The sequence below is a fragment of the Strix aluco genome, chromosome 3 (genome assembly GCF_031877795.1).
Source record: "Strix aluco isolate bStrAlu1 chromosome 3, bStrAlu1.hap1, whole genome shotgun sequence".
NCBI classification, from domain to species: domain Eukaryota; kingdom Metazoa; phylum Chordata; class Aves; order Strigiformes; family Strigidae; genus Strix; species Strix aluco.
In genome coordinates this window covers 23,618,417-23,634,424 of record NC_133933.1, presented here as the reverse complement: position 1 = coordinate 23,634,424, position 16,008 = coordinate 23,618,417, and the positions used below count along the sequence as shown (strand labels likewise).

Sequence of the window (16,008 nt, the reverse complement as noted above, 5' to 3'; positions counted from 1 at the left end):
GCACACACTAACGTCCCCGCAGGGCTGGCGGGACCGCCTGAGCAGCGACACCCCCCTCCTCCCCGGGCCCTCCTCAGGCGCGGGGTACAGGCGCTGCCCACCCCCGTCCTCCCCCGCTCGGCCGGCGCGGGGCCGCCCCGCCAGCCGAGACCGCGGCGAGACGCCGCCGCCTCTGACGGACACCCCCACTCGGTACAGGAGCGCCCCCCGGCCCGCCACTGACAGGAAGGCGGCGGCGCCGGGGATGCCGGACCCCCCCGCCACGCCGGCGGGCTCCCGAGCGCCGCCCGCCCGCCCGCCGCACACGCACCTCACGCCTCGCCTCGCCTCACCTCACCGCCCCCCGCCCAGCAGCCGCCGCCGCACGGACCTCACGGGCCTCACGTCGCCCTGCAGCCGCCGCGCGCGCCGGCCCCGCCCCGCCCCGCCCCGCCCCGGCCCGGCCCCGCCCGAGCCCTCCTGCCATTGGTGGGGCCGCGGGGCGCACGGGCTCGGCACGCTCCTCGGCGGCCGCTCCGCCGCCGTGCGGGGCGGGGCCCGCGGGGCCGCCAATGGGAGCGCCGAGGGGGCGGGGCGTGAGGCCGGGCCTCGGTCGGGGGTGGCCGGGGCGGTAAACAAGCGCGGGCCCGGGCGGCGGGCGCGGAGCGGAGCGAGGGGACGGCGGTGCCGGGGCGGCCGGGTGAGCGCTGAGGCCGCGGGGCGAGGCAGGCCAGGTGAAGCCGAGCCAGGCGAGGCGGCGGTCGTTAGGCTGCGCCGGCCGGGGTACGGCCACAGCGGCGGAGGGGAAGGGGCTGCGCGGCGCCCGGTAGTGCGGCGCGGTGCGGTGCAGTGGAGCGGAGCAGTCTGGTGCGGGCAGGGAGGTGGGCGGTGGCGGCGCTGCTGCGGGGAGGTCGTCCGTGCCCGGCGCGGAGAGGGGGCGCGGCCGCCGCGGCCCAGGCCCCTCGGCCCGGGGGTCGCTCCCCCGGGGCGCCGTTCCCTGGCGCGGGGACGTGTGCGGGGTCCGGCGGGCAATGGCGGCGGTGGCGTGCCAGCGGCTGCCCGAGCCCCGCGGGGCAACACCCGGCCCGAGGCCGGCCGGTGCTGCGGCCTTCCCCGTGCCCTTGCCGGGGCAGCAGCTGGGGGAGGCCGCGCCGCCCGGAGCCATCGTCGCGGGCGGTGAGCGGCGGGGCCGGGCCGCCGGGTCCGGCCTTGCGGGGCCTCCAGCCACCCTGTCGGCTGACCGAGCGGCACCGGGCGCGCTTGTCGCGGTGCCCGGGTGCCCCACGCGGATCGCGTCCGGTCCCGGCCTCGTGCAGCGGCTGGGTCCGGCCGCGCCGCCGCCTCCTCCCGCGGGGTGGCAGCGGGGGCCGCCCGTGTCCGTGTCCCTGCGCCGCAGCGGTGACCCTCGGCTGGCCCCGGCCGGTGCGCGGGGTATTCCGGAAAGATGTTTCTGGTGGGGTGTGCGTTCAGCCTCACGTTGCCGAGGGCGAAGGCTGGCATCTCCTTTCCCGCTGGCTCTGCAGGCGGCTCTGGCGTCCCTCGGTCCCCGGGACCCTCCCGCGCGTCCGGCTGAAGGCGCAATAAATCTGTTGCCTGTTTTGAGCTTGCTTGTGGCCGAGATGAGGGGAGAGAAACCGTGAGACCCCCGTCTTTGGCAAGGTGCCCGAGGAAAGAATCTTAGTTTCCACAAGCCGACGGGCTTGTAGAGTCTTTGCAACAAAGTGAACAGGAATTAATGGGCAGACACTTAAGTCTTAAACAGGCGCTGAACAAACTACATGTAACTAACTACAGATATAAAAGTTTGGCTTGTATACTGTTGCTTTCGTGGTTACTGACCACCCTAATTTCTGCCGAACTGTATCTTAGGTAATAACGCTATTTCTGGTACCCTAACACACTCATGTTCCACCCTCTGCGTTCCCCTTATGCAATGAAAATCCAACTCTGCGGTCAGCATTATCAAAAATAAAGAAGCTAGAAAGCTACTTTTAATAAAAATGAAGCAGACTTTTTTTACTGTTTAGGCAAAGAAAAATGTGAGTGGAATTAAAAGATTCTTCTTTCAATGAAGTATTGTTTTTCCAAAAAGAATTAACCTAACAGCTTCTGAACTTTATTTCCTGAGCTGTTCATCTTTAAATTAAATTGCTTCACTGAACTGGGGTATATTCTTTGAGCATATGCAAAATAATTCTTAGCACTGGGTGCAGAAGGATACTGGTCAAAGTCAGCTCAGTAAAAGACTTCTGAAGGGATTCAGGAATTGTTCCGAGTTAAAGGCTGAGAGCAGACTGGCATTTAAACAGAGTATTGGTGGTCTTGTATTTCTCTGCCATGTAATAAGAACTTGTCTTTCTCTCATATATCACCAGAAGGAGAAGTTTAGCTGTAGTTCATGTGCTTAGCAGTCTGCTTGCTCTTAGAACAGGTGACTTATTTCTGTACTTTGTAAATGCTTTTTCTTTGCTGTTAGTTAGCAGTGACCTTGGTAACTTTGAATAAGATATGCTTAGAACAAACAGTTGTATGTTGTCCAGTTTTACTTGAGGGGGGGGGGAAAAATAGGTGACCTGCTGTTTTTTGACAGTGTGTCTCTTAAAAATAAAGCATTATGCTAAGTAGAACAACAGGTCTGAAGACGCAGACGATTCCCTTACGTGTTTACCATCTGAGTGTTGATCACCTTGTTTCATTGCTGTCAAGGAGAATTCTGTGCTATGCAATGCAGCTCTGGTTATTTCATTTGTGATATTTGGCACAGGTTAATAATAGCTCATATTGCATCCGTGCAGCAAGAACAGAACTTTTTTTGGCTTCTAGTCCTCAAGTAGTCCTTTTACAGGCAAGTGGTGGTCTGTTGTTTCGCGACCTGTTTGTCAGGCTGTATTATTTTTCTAGAAACTGAGAGGGATAAGGGACAGCATGAATTCATGCTTTTTAATTTCCCTCATGTTAAACTGGTTGATTGGTTACAGAGCTTTTTTTTTTTTTGAGGGTAAAGATTGGTTTGTTTTTCCTGTATGTGTTTTTTTTTTACTGTTTTAACAAGGATGCTTGGGGTGGCTTGTGTCTCGGTCTTTTATCTTGTGTGTCAGTGTGCGTGGTATAACTTGAGTGGTCCAGCTGGCTTGCTAAATGCATCTCAGGACTTGGCTTGATGCATGAATAAGCATTTCTCTTGTTCCTTATATCCGTCTGTACTGATGGGTGAACAGTCCAGTTTAGGATGGAGGTAGTGAGTCTGAAGCAGTATTTAGGTATCATATCTCCAGTGTGTACGTAGGTCTCCTGGTTTTCTGCCTCTAAAACTGTTTAAGAAAGGAGTCTGGAAGAGGAGGCTTTTTGGCTTATTGAGCTGTGTATTCTGGGGCGGAGCATCTCTAGGAGAAGAGCAGTTTCTCTCTCAACTTGTTTTATGAAAGTGCTTAAAGTGCTGCCAGTTCTCTGAGTGCGTGCTTTCCTTCAGTACCTGAAGAAGAAAAGTTATTCGCGTGGGGAGACAAAATGCAAGCTAACAGTAAAGCACGGTAGTTTGAGGGAGGGCATTCAGTTGGTGTCTGCTTTCACACCCAGCAGTGAAAGCTCATTTTATTGACACGTGCCTATCTTTAGATTCAGAGATGCTCTCAATTTCTTAGATGCCACTTGTTTTGTCCCTTCCCCTTTCTTCTTTCCCCCCTTTACAGTAGATGGCAAAATTAAACCGATCTAAGCTGGTGACAAAGACCAAGAAATAACAGGATGCACAAGTTTAGCCCTTTCTTTGCACAGTTGTGTGTTTGCACTTTTAATGGCTTTTGTGTTTTGTCACAAGGAGACAGAGTTAGGTGTAGAGCTAAATGAAGCATGTTAAGTTCCCAGTTATTCAGTATCTGAAGCGTTCTGTGTGCTCCTTGCAGCATAGGAAATAACACTAGTTGTTCTGAAAAAGCTGTCAATCCGTGGAGTTGGCTTCTAGAAACTTTACAAATTAATATGTCTACTTAAACAAGTATGCACGTGTATACAGAGTTAAAACATAGGTGTGTTTTTTTTCTGGAAACTGCATAAGGCTATGGCTTGGTCTTAAAGGCTATGTATATTCTGTATGTAGAGACGCCACAAAAGATGATGTACTCATGGTCTGGGTGGTTGTAGAGCTGTTTTGTGTTGTGCAGGTGATGGCTTCCACTTATAAAGTTCTCTTACTGTGTGTGGTTTTCGTCTGCAGTTTGTCCTGTTTTTCTGTGTAGATTAGATCTTAATGTAACCCTTTACATTGCTATTCATGTCTCCTTTTAAACCAGTTGCACACCTTGGTTTTTCTGGATGTGCTGAACAAATGTACTATAAAAGGGCTTGATGTAGTATTCCGAAATGTCACTGCTCTTCTGCTGTCTGAATTCTGCCATTTGGGAGTATTAAACCTTATCTTTGATACAGTCAAAGTGGTCATCGAGAAAATAATCAGGACTAGGAAAGAGATGGAAGGGAGAGTGATTGGGCAGTAAGCTGCAAGTGGATCAAGTGTTTCTTTTAGAGAACTCAAAATTCTAGGCTTACTGATTGTAATATTGCATAGCAAAGCTTTGTGGAGCATGGTCATTCAGAAGTTGATTTGGGAGGTTTGGGATTTAAGTTACTTAAAACTTTGGCTTTTCTAATTTGGAAAAAGCAATATGTTTGTTATATAGAACATGATTTCATAAAATTTATATAGAGAGAGCATAAATAATTGTAGATTATAGATTCTGTATCAGGTATGAGAGTTTGCAGATTAAGTTTAGTAGTAAGTTATGAGAAATACAGAGCTTATTACTCTTTATTTATCCTAGTGTCAAAAATACCTATGTGGTGAGTAGGAACTGACACAAATAACTTGCCTGAGGACTGTGGCAGAGCTGTAATGCAGGAGCTGTAGGTTCTGATAGACCATGTTCCCCTTCAACACAGAGATCAATTTATGTCGTCTTGAAATAGTCTTTTTTTGCCTATGGTCCTCTTCTTGCATCCTATTTTTTCTCTTCTTACAGAGGGGTCTTGCCACCACTAGAAAAAAGAAAGCTCCCATAGTTGGGACGCTGGTATGTAAAGGGGCTATGAATAGACTAGGATGTGTTGTAAGTTACTAAATTTGAACTTAACCCTAGCTTCCAGGGCAAGGTTGAAAGCATGGGACCTGTATAGACATTTATGCCTGCAGGATCAATAGTGGGAGGCTGTGGTGTTTGACCTGCTGTTCACGATGATAGCAGAAGGGTTATGCCCACCATGTGAGCAGAGATGCATTACTGACTGTGTAACGTAGTGACTCAAGGCATAGCGTCCATGGCTCTGTCCTAGTGTACAAAAAGGATAACAGGCAAAATATCTTCTTACACCTGAGGAAGGCAGAGGTACAGTACAGTTATAGGGTGTGTCTAGTTTTCCAGAAGCTTGTAATTAGAGAGGTTCTGACTAGAAACCATTGCTAGTGTGGCATTTAATCATTTAGATATGACTGTTAACAATATGCCGTTAAGATAGTCAGCAAACTGGCTATAAATACTTGTTTCTTTTTGTTCTATAGTGGTGGATATTTAAAGGACACTTGGTATAGGCTGTGTGCTGTAAGGATCAGTGTACTCTGGAGAGAGCTGTGATTCTGTTCCCAATCCCATCGTGGACATGTGGTGTAATTTTGGGGAGGTTACGTATTCTCTTCCCTCTAGAGAACTTTGATATCAGTCCCATTTCTTTAGCTCTTTGAGATCTATGAGTGAAGAGTGATGTGTGTTTAAATACAAGAGGAAGAACTGCTATTTTTCTCAAGATTTTTGTCTTAAGTAATGGTGTATCTGAGTCTAAAGGAATCTGCACTTGTTTGAAGCATAGCTTTTAGTGGTTTCCAATTCCTAAATTAGACTCGGTGTGTTTTCAGAAAGTTAAAACTTCCAATAAAAACAATTACAGCTTAACAGTGTACACGAAAAAACACCCCCACAAAATTGCAAACTGATAACCTCCCCCTCATTTCTACTTTGTATTCCAGTTCAGAGCATGAGACCAGTGGGGAACTCTGTTGGATCCCTGTGCAGAGCTTAATGCTGCAGAGCTGTGCGTTAGGCAGGGACTGTGTGTCAGAGATGGAGCTGAGCTTTGGTGGTCTCTTCTGCTGTAACTGGAAGTGACTCTGTGAGCGTGTAGAGCTGCTCTGCAAACCTGAGGGGAGATGTTTGTAACGTTTGGTTTTTGTTTGGTGCAGTGTTTGGATTTGATCAGCACAGAGCTTTAGTAAATACTGCTGGTTAGAGTTGTTCCATATAGATGAGGGGAATTTTTCTTTTAAAGTGATGCTGTATGTTGACACTGACAGAAGGATGACTTGGTACTAGTTACCTGTGCTTTCACATAAACTTGCCATAAACCCAAATAAAGGTGTAAATTCAGCTTGTAGTAGTTGTTTAAGTATGTGCTTCAGATACTGCATCTGCCCGAATCTCATGTGAATCTGTGTGCTTTGTGGTCATGCTCCCTTTTGATTTTAATATACTATTATCCTTGTTGCTGGATGAAAGATCCACATGCATGGGAAGTAAATTCTGTGAAGAAAATGATCAGAATTACTCATGTGATTAAAGTGGCACTTTGCCTGCAGCTTCTGAGCCATGTAGAGGATGCAGTCCAATGGCTTGTTCTAAGCACTGGCCAATGCATAAACAGAAAAAACCCTTGTTTTGTCCTCTTATTCTTTCTCCCTTTCTTGGTAACATAAATGATACAAAGATAGGATGTTAGGTATAAATACAACTCTGGATTGAAGTATTGGCCCAATGCCCCGAATCTTTTTGCCCTGCAAAGGAGGCAAATGGAGGTTTTTTTGGTCCCCCAACTGCAGATACTTAATTTCCAGGAGCAGGCACAGAACTCATTCTTGGGGAAAAGCAAGTGAGCGGTAGCCTTAAAATCAGTGTGATTGAGTTGGATCTACCTCAGTGTAATGGGAAACAACATGTGTCTGGGACAGAATTTATTAGTGTATTGTGTCAAGATGTATCAGCAGAGGAAGTGGCCTGTAATGAGGGAGCGTGCTCTCCCACTAGGATCTTAATTGTGAGTGGATTATCTATAGATCCGTGGCCAGGGTAGAAAGAGGCTCTGTTAATTCCAGGCACGTGGGCTGTGACTCTGCTTTTGCATGTCCCCAGACATTGTCCAGAAAGAGGTAAATAGAGCCATCAGCCCAGAGCATTCACTCTGCATTGGTGTATCTGTGCCTAAAATAAAGCAGACTATGCTTACTTTTAAAGTGTCCAAGCATTCTTTTCACTCTTATGTTCTCTGTCAAACCATTTATGGGGAAAATTGTTCATACTGGGTTTTGAACTAGCTGTCATTCGCCAAAAATGACTGCTAAGCCTTCTGAATTTTGGTGGAATGATGCATTTGTCTGCTAAGCAGCCCACTTCTATCAGTGCATGTACTGCTATTATAATGATTAAACAAGTTCCGCCTGCCCTTCAAAGGTGTTTGTTTTAAATGGCATTGGCAAACTGCTTTGTGTGAGGGTAGTTTTAGAGCAGCTTTCAGAGACTTGATGAGTTTGGCTTAAGGGGCTTGAGTCAAAGCCACCGGCAGTACTCAAATATAGGTCCTTACTTTTGTTTTAGGTCAGATCTTTAAGGACCTTTCTTTTAGACCTGGAGCGTGCGGGAGATGTGGGGAGGGGGAAGAGTGAAAGATAAGCCAGGTAGATCTTCAGTTCGGTTTAAAGGATGATGGCAACTTTCTCCTTTTAAAATGCAGTTTGTTCTGTGCCCTGCATGGTTGATGTTTGGGTCAGCTGCAACCCAAGGAATCCAGCTAATGAAAATATGTCTAGGCAGGAGCCTAGAATATGGTATAAAGGGGATTGGTGGGGAGGTGTGTGATAGAACTGAAAAAGGCCATGAGTGAAATGATCCCATGAAAGGGTTGGCATGGTAACACACATAAAAAGAAATGAAAAAATGGAAAAGATCTGTTACAGAACAACTTAATGAATAATACTTACTTTGAAGTTAGTCTACTGCTGGTTTATGGCCATGGAACAAATGTGCTGAATACCTGGTCATCTCTATCTTGTTTGTGGTGTTTATTTTTATTTCATACTGTTGCCACATTCACTCTGACGGTGTGGGTGGTGGTAACTGATTCTGGGGTTATAGTCCTTGTTTAGATCCACCTATGATAAGTGATTGTGATAATGGATAATAGGAAGGGGAGGAAGGCATAGAAACTGTTTCCTTTGGAAGCATGATACTTAATTATCTGCCTTATTACCTGTCTAGCCTAATAGTTTTCATCTTTGTCTCATTTATTTAAAAGAAAAATTGGAGATAAAAAAGGGTAGCTAAAACTTCTACAGACCTGAGAGGGGGAATGTGGACTACTGTAAAACTGCTAGGGTTTTGTTTTTATTTCTTCAGCAGTAGATGAGCTTCTTTCTTGTGTGGATAGCAAACTGTTGATGGTGGAAGTAATTCCCTTGCATTGAAAGAGGCTGTGTTGTCATGCACAGAAAACTTCCAGAAATATTTCTGGTATATTTCTGCATGATTTGAAGTCTCCTTGTGTTTAAACTTGGTCCATCCTATCTATGTGTGTATACTCACATGTATGTTTATATACGAGTAAAGTTTTTGATTCTACAAGCATCTGGAAAAAAGCACCTGCAGTCAGAAGGTGGTCTGTGTCTGTAGGAGCATGTGTTAGGATGTGAAAAAGGGGCATGAATGGCGGGATGTGTTTTGAAATCAGTACAAATATAAGAATTTATCAGCTGCCTGTTATGAGACTTTGTGTTTCTGTTATTGGCCTCTGATATGCTAAGTGTCTCACTGTACTTGCTTAAACCTTTAGTCCAGTAGTCTGGCGTGTTGAAGAAGGGAGGAAATGTGCTGCAGTTTGTCACTAGAGAACAGTGGCTTGTGAGGCAGGTGGTTGTTGCACATAAGAGCATCCCAGGCATTGAGTTAGTTGTGTCCTTACAAGAGCATTCAAAATCTCCTGCAATGTCAGGAGATGGTTTACATACCATTGTCATACCTAACCTATACAAGCCTCTCTGTCAGCCATGTGGACCTCGTCTGATGTCTGAGGATGACTTGGCTCTAGCCTCCTCATGCTAGAAGGTGTGGGTGTTTTCCAGAGATTCATTCAACTGTGGGAAGTTTACTAAGCAAAAACTGTGACCTTGCCTATTCTTGGAAAATAGCTCGTGATTGACACTTGTCAACTCTCTTCAGTCCAGGTTAGCAGGCACTCTGACAGCTTGTGTGGACATGACCGACTTGTCCATACTCCATGCCAGCAGTGCCCTGCTTTGCTAGGCTAGATAATGAGTCCTCAGGAGACAAGTGAAGTGTCATACAGACTCTGCACACTCAGACCAGCTCTGTTTGAAACCACGCCTTAAATCTGTTTTTGATAAAGCTTGCTTACACTGTTTATTGATTTAATAGTGGTATGAATAGAACTTGCCGGAAGGGGGAGTGGGAAAAAGTCCTGCCTGCTGTCTGCACTGGGTATTAACACAAGTATGGTTTTGGGGATATGTACCAGTCTTCTTGGAAGTACGTGCTTCCTCTGTCTTTCAGTTTTCACGTCTGTTGTCCTTGCTTATGCTTATTGCTTTTTAATTGAAGCAAAAAGGTAATTTTTCTAATTCTTGGTTATTTTTTGTGTATAGTCTTTTCCCTTCTTGATTATCTAGCATGTATTTTCTTTCATGTTTTCCCCTTCTGGTTGTGATAGCCTTGTTAATCTCTGCTTTCTGTGTCCCGCTAAATGTAGGGTCTTCAGAAGTAGACAACCTGGGATTTTTTCCACTTGAGGAAAATGCCTTCAGTATCAGTTCAGTTCCCATTGCACTTATTAGCTCCAGCCTTCATATTGCTTGATGATGGGTATAGACATTACCTGAACGTTCTCTTGCTCCTGATGCCTATTGTCAAAGGATTAATCACTGCAGTATACTTAGTTCTGTTTCCTCTGCTTTTTCCTGACCAGGCTTTGTTAAAGGTGAGAACTTGGTGTACAAAAGATGAGGAACTGGAAGGAGATGGCTTACAGACAGTTTTTTTTAAAAAAGAGGAGTATGGTCTAGCTTTTAAAAAAATGTTTTTTCCTTCTCAGCCTTTATTTGTTGGTGACTCTCCTTGGGTTTGACCTCTGAAGTCCTAGTTGAGCCATGCTTTGCCTTTGTGCTTGTACTGTGGTTTCTATTTGGATCTCTGATCATTGGAAACAGCAAGTTCCCTGTAGGCTTGTATTTCTGTCGTGGTAGCCAAACACCTACATGGAGGCCTGTGTTTCAGCAAGGTGCTAGGATAAATGGCCTGTTATAACAGCCTGCCCTTTGGCAGCACTGCATAGGAGCTTGTTGCTGAGGCTTCTGAGCTAACAAACCACTTTGCATAGTACCTAGGTGGTTATAACTGCTGTGCAGAGGAAAGTGGGGCTGATAGCACCGCAGAAGGATATTGATAGCAATGTGGCCCAGTGCCATCTTTTATAGCCAAATCCATAAAGGGCAATTGGTCCTCTTGTTGATATATTTAGCAATGGAGGGTTAAGCGCGCATTGTGCAATGTATGTTTTCCATTTGTGGTTGCATTAGCTTCCCTGAAACCGTTGGAAGATATTTTTTTTTAAAAAAATGCATATTTAGCATATCATAACTGTCACTTCAAGATAAGCCCTTCAGCTGTTTCTGGGTGAAAGGAGGATATAGTTTTTGTATTGTTGGTTAGAAAAAAAAAGTGTGTTAAAAGTAGATGGTTTTGTGTGTGTTGTCTGAGTGTACACTGATTTACCTTTTTTTGCCCTTCTTGGGAGGGAGGGAATGAACTTTTCACGTTCAAGGTTTCTTGTGCTTCTAATAGCTGAGACTACAAAAGCACTTATTTCTTAGTAGTGGCAACCTTTGTACGGTCTCATTTCAGCTGGGACAGTACTGTGTTCTTGGCTGGTTTCTTTGCCTGGCTCTGAATTGCAGGGACTGTCTGCAAATGCTTTGAGGGAGATCCATGTGGAAATTTCCAGTGTGAAGATGTGGGCGGGGGGGGGGACGAACCACCTCCTGTTGACAGAGTACATTTCCTTACCTGACCGGCAGCTTTCAAGTTTAAAAGTGCATTATACAACATTCAAACCAACCCTAGTGATTAAACTCTGGAGAGATTCAGGAGTAACACTCCTTAGGGGTCTGGAGCATATGGATAGGTCTTTTAAAGATAACCACAGAATAATGAGCTGGGTGGGCTGGATTTTTATTTTTACAGGTAACCCATTAAGCCCAGATTTGTTGTGATCACTTGACTGTGCTTCTTAACGACTGTACTTAAAGCATATAACATATAATACTCACTTCCTGGCTACAGCAGTTGTTCCTGATTTTGATCACTGATTAACAGTTGTTGAACAAATATTCCAGTAACTGGGGTTTACCCTGCATTTGCATAACAATGTGCTCTGAAATTCAGCTGTAGCAATCCATGCATCTCTGGTGTGATTGCAGCAAAATTGTGTACTTACCCAGAAATTTAGCTATAGCAGTCCGTACTTCTCCTGCATGACTGATACAGCAGACATGTTTGTAAGACAGGCTTTGTGTTTTCTGAGAAGGTAACTGGATTCAGTTGTTTCTGATCTGCAGCAGCGCATAATGCCGTGTGTACTGTTGACTCAGGATCACTGGTACCACTTCAGTGTATTAATGTTTATAGTTGTAGCGCATATGTGGGTGTTGACAGGTTATCTTCTAAAAATGAATTGGTACCTGTGTTCCTACCTAGGAAATAACCTAAATATGTGACCTTAGACTACTGCTCGCAACCAGAACATTATTTTCTCCAAATCATTACAAAGAATGCTGTATGGGTAAGGTTGAACCTTAGTCAGCTTCTTGTGCCAACTGCATGCTTGAGTCTTCTGTGTCAGTAAAGGTGGGAGGATGTGCAACTGAGTCAGCCCTGGAATTGTGACCCTGACTGTGCTTTAAAGATGTGGGAGACAATTGAAATAAGCAGGCGAAAATCTAACTTGCAAAATGGTTTTGGCACCCCGGGCACTCCTGATTTTCTTCTACATGAACCACAGTGATGTAGGAGAGCCGGTATCCTGAGCCTGAGCTTGGTTCTAGGCTGAGACGAAGTTGTTGGTGGAACTTGTTCATCTCGGACACACTCTGTCCTGCATCCTACAGTGCCCAGTTTGTATTTGAGGACACTGAAATTGCACAGACTGTTACGAATCTGAGGTGGAGTGCCTCTTGAACAGGACAGGAAACTGAGTCAAAAATTTAGCACTGTAGCACTCTAGTGCAGACTCAGCAAATGCTGGGATAGGTAGGTGTTCTGAGCGTTTTCAGTTAAAAGTAGCCGAGTGAGCTACAAGTTGGGGACTGAGCAGACTACCCCTGGAGGACAGACAAAACTTACTAATCAGAGTGGGGGTAAAGAAATTTGGCAATGTAAAATGAGCAGGCATAGCTCCAAGGCAGGAATAGGGTGTGATAGTTGTCAGTGCACTTCATACGTGCTGTCAGGCACTGAGATTATGTTCCAGGGCCTGATAATAATTACAGGTCAGACGCTAATGCTTTTAATCCCTTTTAAACATCTGGAAGGAATCAAGACCATCTTTGTAGTGTGACTGACATTTACCTGTCTTTGTTTCCTCTGGTCAACGGTGACTTGAATATTTGTGTGGAGTGCTGGATCATTGTCCTAACTTACGAGCAGTCATAAGGAGAGTTCTTGCTTTGCCTGGTAAGGTCAGCTAACGACCTGTCAGTCAAGCTGGCCTGTGTGCTATCTGAGCTGCAAACAAATTCCCATGGTGGCTGGTTACCAAAGCAGAAAGATTGTGTGGGGTATGCCACTGGCTCTTAGGTGACTTGAAACTGGTTGCAAACTTGTTCCTTGGCTCCTTACTTTTTTTTTTTCCTTCTTTCTTTTTCATCTTTCAGCACAGAAAGACATCAGTCATGGCGGGAGATGCCATCATGGTCATGAGAGGCTTGACAAAGCTTAGTAAAGCCATCCTAGAAACCCAAGCAGGACAGCTTCGGCAGGTGCTCCTTGGGGGCGATGCAGTTACCATTGCAAGGACTCTCCAGGCCACTGCTGAAGAACAGTTCAGTTCTGCCTTGGGGAAGATGCAGGTAAGCAAAGCTCTTTGTGCACAGTGTAGTCTGTTTTGCTTTTCCTCCAGGTTCTTCTTGGTTTTATTGTGAGAGTGGCTAGGAACTCGCATCATGCACTAGAACCTAGCTTTGAAGTGCTGGATTGATAATATAGATGTTGCAATGCTCTGGGAATTCTCCAGGACTTCTGTGGTGTGCAGTTAGGTGGCTTGGACAGGAATGGGAGGGGAATGTTACTGCAGAGTGTTTGTTTCCATTACTGAGTGCTTAAGACATGCTGAAAACGAAAAATGGTCTGTTCACCTCATCTTGTCAAAGATCAAGCTCTTGCTAAGATTGGCAGGCAGCTCTGTTATTTAAAGTCTCCTTTAAACTACCTCTCCTTTGATTAAGTGAATGAGCTCTTTTAGAGTGAATTGGATTTGTCTCGGTGCTTCTTCCTTTCTTGACAGAGTAGGTACATGTGGTATTTTTCAGGATGTCTGGGGGTCAGGTGTTTGCATGTTCATCACTTACAGCCCAGGCTGGATTTTCAGAACTGATTTTCAAATGAGGAACATAAGGAAAGCCAGACTCCCCTTTTTTAAGCAGCAGCTTCTGTCACCAGACATGGAGATTGATTTGTAAGAGCTTCACATCTGCTGTGTTGCCACCTCTTGAAAACATGAGTCTTGTCTGAGGAATAGAATCAAAAATGATCATCTTTATCATCCTTTAGAAAGACAGTGTAGCTCAGATCATAATTTTTGAAGCAGAAACTGAGTGAGCTTTTGACATTTTTCATGCCATGAGCTTAGACTATCATGGCAGTCTGTAACTTCAGTCCTAGAATCTGAGCCTGTGTTTCCCTGGTTCTATGTAAGCTTGCAAGTGTGTTTATGGGGACAGTGTCTTTGTCTTGCCTTTGTCCTCCTTTTGCATCCAAGGAGAGAGAAAGATGTTCTCCTGTTTCTGTGCATGTTTCTTGGCTCAAGAAAGGCCCCACGAGCACACCTGCAGAACGCTTTCCCTGTGTTTTGTAAATGAGTTGCATGAGAAGCTGCTGCCAAAGCAGGGCTCAATAAGAAATCTGTAGTCTGAAGCTACAATATTTTCTGTTTGAAGGGAGGAAAGCTTTTATGTTAAGTGACTATATTTCACTTCTCTCGATTTGTGGCAGAGTTTTGGCTGTCTGTGCTTTTTAAAATTTTAAGTATGGAAGTAGAGAGCCCTTCTTGCTTGAAATCATCAGGTAGTATTGTGGCCACAGTCCCCATCTGTAAACAGATTTCTCCCCCCCTGCCCCGTGATGTTGAGGTTCAGAATAGCATGAGACCTGCTGAATAACAGGAAAGACCATGTTCTGTTTTTTTCTGTGAGGAAGGGAAATGTAATTAGTGTTTAGGAAAGAGCCTAAAATATGCTGCCTGCTTGCTTGACCACAGCAGGATTTAAAATTCTGTTGGCTGGCTCCAATAGTCATCAGTTCTTCCATGGTATTGCTGCTGCTGCGATAGGTAACTAGAATATGTCAAGTAACAAGTAGTAGGAGATAATGCTGAGCTGAAGCCTTATTTATTTATTTTCTTCATTGAAAAGCAGTGGGAAATAACTGGACTTAGTGGGGCAGCTCTTGCAGGCCAGGACAGAACAGAAAAGACTGTCAAGAGAAGCTTGCTTTGGGTGTTTCTGTGTCTGATGCTGCTATCCTTGCTTCAAGCACTGAATTTTATTTATTTATTTGGGGATGACAACAAATCCTGCCATAGTTTAGTGGTTGAATAATGAAGTGTGTTTTGCAGTTGGAAATGTCATGGCCATGGAAGGTTGAGCTTACTTTGCCTATAAGTAGGTGTCTGGTATTGCTTTGGGTAGCTTTGGGCTTGAAAGTGCTGGCACTGCATGATTAGGGACAGGATGGGAAGAGAGGGAGCATGGCAGGAGTAAGAAGTGAATATTATGAGGCTTAGCTTTTTGTTATCCCTCCTAAGTATGTCTCATGCAATATTGCCACTCCAGTCACCTGTTGTTTCTGAGCAATGTATTGCTTCTAGTGAATTCCCCGATTAGTGACCCTTTCTGGCAGTGTATGTAGAACAAGGCGTCTGCAGTTATGGGTATTTGGGAAGCTGTTAATGAGTCTGTCCCCTCAGCGGGGTTGAAAGACTGCCAGTGATCCCAGGTGTTCTCAGTGTCTCTTCCTTTTTCCTGTCTCTTAGTGTGAATGTCTACGGTGCCAGAGTCTCTACAAATTGCTTATTGCGGAGACATGACAGCCTAGCTGCATGCCCATCTCTCAGAACCACAGATGGGTAGGAAGCAGGTTTTAAATTCTTTTCTTAAAGTATTTCTATTATCGTTTGCAGGAACTAGGCAAACAGCAGGAGAACTTAACTGATCTTAGTGAGGATTTTGGGAAAGACTATGACTTCTCAGCCCGAGAGCCATCAGATGCTCCAATGGACTTCTCCACTGACGCTGGCAAGCCTCACGAACACAGTGGTGAAGGCCCTGCTTACTCTTACACTACGAATGGACCTTTTAGAAGTGTTGGTGAGACTGGAGATTCTGGCATGGGTCAGAAGAAGCCCTTCCCTCCCAAAACGGATGCAAGGTTATTTGGAGGCTTTAGGGACCCTGGAAATCCTTTTGCTGCTGCCTTTGGACAAAATAGGGCTTTTCACCAAGACCATTCCTCTGTTAGTGGATTAACAGCTGAGGATATTGATAAAGCCAGACAGGCCAAAACAGGTTCAGAGCAGAAACCCTACAAACAGATGGTATGTTCTTTTTAAATTAAGGATTCTCAGTACTGTGGTTTCTATACTGGATTGTCCTGACTCACCTTCTCCTGTGTTTCTCTCATTTCTTCCTCTTCCACTATTCCCTTTTGTGGAGGC

General features: G+C 45.5%; 1 protein-coding gene across 3 annotated transcripts in view; it reads left to right on the top strand.

Moving 5' to 3' along the window:
- Positions 1-599: 599 nt before the first annotated feature.
- The window catches only part of COQ8A (coenzyme Q8A), a 47,754-nt gene continuing 32,345 nt past the window's right edge, over positions 600-16,008 (top strand). For 2 of the 3 annotated variants that reach the window (XM_074817759.1, XM_074817757.1), the window contains exons 1-3: positions 600-679; positions 12,953-13,147; positions 15,475-15,888. In XM_074817759.1, the coding sequence (XP_074673860.1) occupies positions 12,971-13,147; positions 15,475-15,888 (591 nt within the window). In that variant the 5' untranslated portion in view covers positions 600-679; positions 12,953-12,970. The remainder of the gene's footprint in view (positions 680-12,952; positions 13,148-15,474; positions 15,889-16,008) is intronic. The other variant, XM_074817758.1, reaches the window with a different exon arrangement.